We start from the raw sequence: 4,523 nt of genomic DNA on the forward strand, positions 1-4,523 counted from the left end.
CCAGAGGCTATTATTCATCCCTCCAGAAATTGTTAGGGGTTCTGCCAGAGATTATTAGGGGACCCTCCAGAAGTTGTTATGGGCCTTCCAAGAAATTGGGAAGGTCCCTCCAGAGGACATTAAGGTTTCCTCCAGAGGTTGTTAGGGTCCTCCCTTTGATGATACCTTCATAGTTTCAGATCACACACCACTTGGCAGTGACAGTTGCATGACTCCAATAGCCTTTCTCTGGTTGCATTCTTTCCACTGGCCACTGCAAAGATTTTTAGGGGTCCCTCAAAAGGTTTTTAGGGGTTCCTAATTTTTTTAGGGGTCCCTCTGGAGATTGTTGGGGTCCCTCCAGAGGTTGTTAGAGGTTGGTTGAGCTGTAGCTGATTGACCTCCCATCTGATGGTATTTTCATAAATCAAAGTCGAACACCACTTGGCATTGCCAGCTGCATGATTTCAATGGTCTTTCTCCGGGGACATTCTTTGTACTGACCACCAACACAACGGGGGACATTCTTTCCATTCGTCATTGTAGGGAGCATTTTTCTGTCTGACCCCCTATAAATTGCCTTCAGGAGGGATTTACTGAGACCTGAAAACTAATTCCTTTGGGGTAAAAATTTGAGAAAGGCCGGACTATGTGAAGAGTGTGGCAAATCCCTGATGAGGTCAAGGCTTTCTTTTGGCTTAATTTTGGCTGTTGGGGGGTCCTTTAAAAGGTCCTTATAAAGTCCTGCAAAATGCAAATGGGGGTGTGATAACATCATGGCATGAGAGGTGTCAGTAACGCCTGCCCATTATCAGCACAGGTGCCATAGAAAATCGTATACACCACAGTGAATGTTTAGTGAAAATCCCATTGCAAGAAATTTATCTGATATCTGCCTAGATTACAGCTTTAAAGAGATACCATGCATAAAACACATAAAATGCCTTATGGGAAGATTGTCTGGTGACAGGTACTCTTTATTAAATTTGGTCAACCATTCTTGCAGTTTATCACCCCCTGATTGGTCATCATCCCTGTTGTTGGGGGACCTTTAGGGCCCGACTTGTCCAGAATGCAATGACAAAACCATGGCAATACAATGACCTATCAATAGAAGGGGAAGAGCCCTGGGGGAAGGGATGGGTAGAGGGGGTCACCAGCTGACCGTAGATGACCACACACACATCATCGCCCATACATTTCCAGAAGGTTCTTCCATTGCTAAATGTTTCCACTAAGCAGTCAATCACAAAGGGGATCTGGAAAACCTCATTGTGTAGGAAGCAGGAAAACAGAAAAGAGACTTTTCGCAGATTAGCACAACTGGAGACGTAAAGATTTATAGAAGCGGCTTTGTTCAGTGGCTCCGCACCACCTCTTTCCTTTATTTCATCTTCAATGGCCTCAAGTGGCACCTTGTCATCAGTTAACCCCTGTGATACCGGTGGTAGGGTCAATGCTGTCCCTGGATTGAGAGAGCACAAGATCCCCATGAATTTGTTTAGATGTACCTTTCACCTGTAGTAAAATGTTAAAAAAAATATATTCTTTATTGGATACTTTAATATAAATCCACTTTGTCAGCACCAAATGCCTTTGCAAATCCAGATATCACTTTGTATAAGTAGCAGTCACATCATCACTGTGCTGTATAAAGAATGTACAGAGAGTAGGGCTGTGGGAGGGGCCTAGAAGCCCCACCCACTACAGGCTGTCTGCAGGAAACTACAGGAGGGGTGGAGACCAGACCAGTCACCCTGTACAAGAAGACAGAGCAACAGTGATTGGTCTTTATGACAGGAAGCGCCTGCACAGATGAGGAATAAATACACACACACATCAAGATACCAGTAATAATAAACCTTGTATCTGGGAGTTTAGATTAGAATGGGGAGGGGGCAGTGATAGGGGCAACAAAGCCAGCTTAACGGGATGAAAAGGAATACCTACCTGTCTGATTGGCTGTTCCTCTTCCATCCTGGTGGTGAAGTTGCTGTGCATTTCTGGCAGTGATGTTTAATTGCTACATGGTTGTGCATTAAACTCCTAGGCGCCTATTTATAAAGCAGGGAATCTGACATTCCTGATGGAGTAATATTAATTTCTATTGAAAATACCTGGACCTAGAATATTCCTACAAGGGAATGTTTGAGGAAATATCTGATTTATAGAAAAAAAAAAAACAATAACAGATTAGAATTGACAAAACATTTGTAGTCTTAACTTGATAAAAAACAAGATTCACCCACAATTCAAGATTTTTCACACTGGATGTGATTAGAGAATGTAAGACTTGTGCAAAAAAAGTGACCCATTATGAATCCAATGTTTGAATGTTGGATGAATCCTGGATCTAAACATTTGTAAATTGATCCTATTTATCAATCATTTCTTCCAAGATTCATCAAACTTTTTCCCCAAATTCTAGATTATTTTTACATTGTGGTCAATTATTATTATTGATATTATTATTAAAAAGGATTTATATAGCACCATCATAGTACGCAGCGTTGTACATTAATTAGGGGCTGCAAATGACAGACAGATACAGACAGTGACACAGGAAGAGGAGAGGACCCTGCCCGGAAGAGCTTACAATTAGAAAATGTTTCAATCAGAAGTAAAAATTGACACATTGAATCCAATTAGAAAATGGAATTGGAATTGAATAGCAATATTGAGTGAATCTTGGGTAAATTTAGAAAACGCCCCCTTACTCTGGGTCACACCTTTCCAACTTTTCATTCCTAGCATCCTCAGTATTGAAATATCAGAAAACAAAAATCCAAATCAACCCCCCACCCCTCAGATTTGGGCTTCTCCAGTTGGCTGCAATCCCAGAATTCTTCCCCTCCGACGTGCTGTGAATTTGGAATTTTCAGGTTGGAGAAATTAATCTGGAACAACGGATCCCATTGTCCGGTGGCATTAAGACTCCGGAGAGGGTTGGGTTGATCCCTTTAGGTACAACAATGTTTGATGCCTGTAGTTTAGGAATGTGGCATTGGATAATTGTTGATCAGGGGAAGAGGTATAATTGTGGAGTGTTTTTGTATTTTATTTATTTAATAATATAATTTTGCTTTATTGGAAGATTTTATTACCAGTTTTGAATGAGGACGATTCCGAATGGGAGCCAAGCTGCCTCAGTGTCACCTGCCTGACCTGTATTGAGGGTGTCCGACAGCTCCCGAGTGTGCATAACAGTATGAAATAATAAAGCCTTGCTGTGGCCATGGGTCCTTTCAATAACTGTTCATTTTGTCTAGCGGTAGGAGCACCTACCTTACCTATGAGTACTTACCTTGTCCATCACTCCAGCAGCATCTGGCGCTCAATACTAGACTCCTCCCCCGAGGTTCTTTGTTAACTTGGCTGACCAATGGCGTCCACCCTTATAATGCAGATCTGCTCACCCTGCATTGTATAGGATGAAACAAAAGCCCCGCCCACAATCTGAAGCGCTGCAGGAGCAGGGGATAGATAAATGTGACCCCCGATCTATGAGCAATTTACCCTAGGAAAAGCACTGCAAAGTGCAAATATTAGTTTTACCCCAAGTTCAGCAGGATTGACATGAGTGTGTCCTCTGTGATCCGGCATCTCAGTCCAGGAAGTTACTAATCACCCCAAATAATGCCCGAATAAAGATGGTGCTGTCCTGCTGAAGGGAAAAGTTGATTATTGTTATTATTAATGTGTATTTATATAGCTGAGGACACTGTCAGGTGATTGCCACATTTCATTTTTTTGTATAGGGTGTCACCAGGACAGGAAGTGAAGAAAAAGTTTTCCATGGGGTTACAGACAGAAATATAAGCATGATATTTTTTCAACTATAATATATTTGGGTACAGAATATCAAGGACAGTTAAATGGAGGAAATGTTCAGGCAGTGCAGTGTTGACGATCAGAGTTCCATTTGCAGCTATGAAGTCCAAACATCTTCAACACCTTCATTTATGTACAGAACAGCGTTGCTATTCTGCCACTGGGCGCCTGAGGGCGCTACGCAAAATCCTCCTCTTACAGCACCGCTCCTTTATATCATAGAGTCTTGTGTGGCCAGGAAGTATTTGCGGGCCGAACTCGGTGCTCGATGCTGATTGGTCAGAGGTCAGACCATAAGCCAATGAGCGACGCGAACGGTGTGGATGTGGAATGCTGATGTGTGATCCTAGCTTCCGGCCTCCCAGTCATCCATCCACCGGGAAGAGGAGCCGCACATCATGCCGTACTACCGAACTTGGGAAGAGTTCGCCCGGGCCGCTGAGAAGCTTTATCAGGCCGATCCTATGAAGGTGAGGGGGTGGGGAACGTCGTCTCCATAGCAGCTGTTAATCTAGGATTTGTGAATCATTTAGGCCTCAGTGTGCTCTGTGTATCCAGAGGGACTACAACTCCCATTATGCCTATCGGAGTTATAGTCAGACGAGGCCCAGACTTCAGTACACTCTGCTTCACATGCAGGCCTTGGTATAACGTGTGTATATACGGGACTACAACTCCCAGCAGCTGTGTATCGAGTGGGACTACAACTCCCA

At 43.2% G+C, this 4,523-nt stretch overlaps 1 protein-coding gene across 1 annotated transcript in view; it reads left to right on the forward strand.

The window, feature by feature from the left end:
- The first annotated feature begins 4,123 nt into the window (after nt 1-4,123).
- The window catches only part of SRP9 (signal recognition particle 9), an 8,686-nt gene continuing 8,286 nt past the window's right edge, over nt 4,124-4,523 (forward strand). The window contains exon 1 of the mRNA XM_072409921.1: nt 4,124-4,280. Coding sequence (XP_072266022.1) covers nt 4,209-4,280 — 72 coding nt within the window. The 5' untranslated portion in view covers nt 4,124-4,208. The remainder of the gene's footprint in view (nt 4,281-4,523) is intronic.

Source organism: Pyxicephalus adspersus, chromosome 4 (genome assembly GCF_032062135.1).
Source record: "Pyxicephalus adspersus chromosome 4, UCB_Pads_2.0, whole genome shotgun sequence".
Classification (NCBI taxonomy): domain Eukaryota; kingdom Metazoa; phylum Chordata; class Amphibia; order Anura; family Pyxicephalidae; genus Pyxicephalus; species Pyxicephalus adspersus.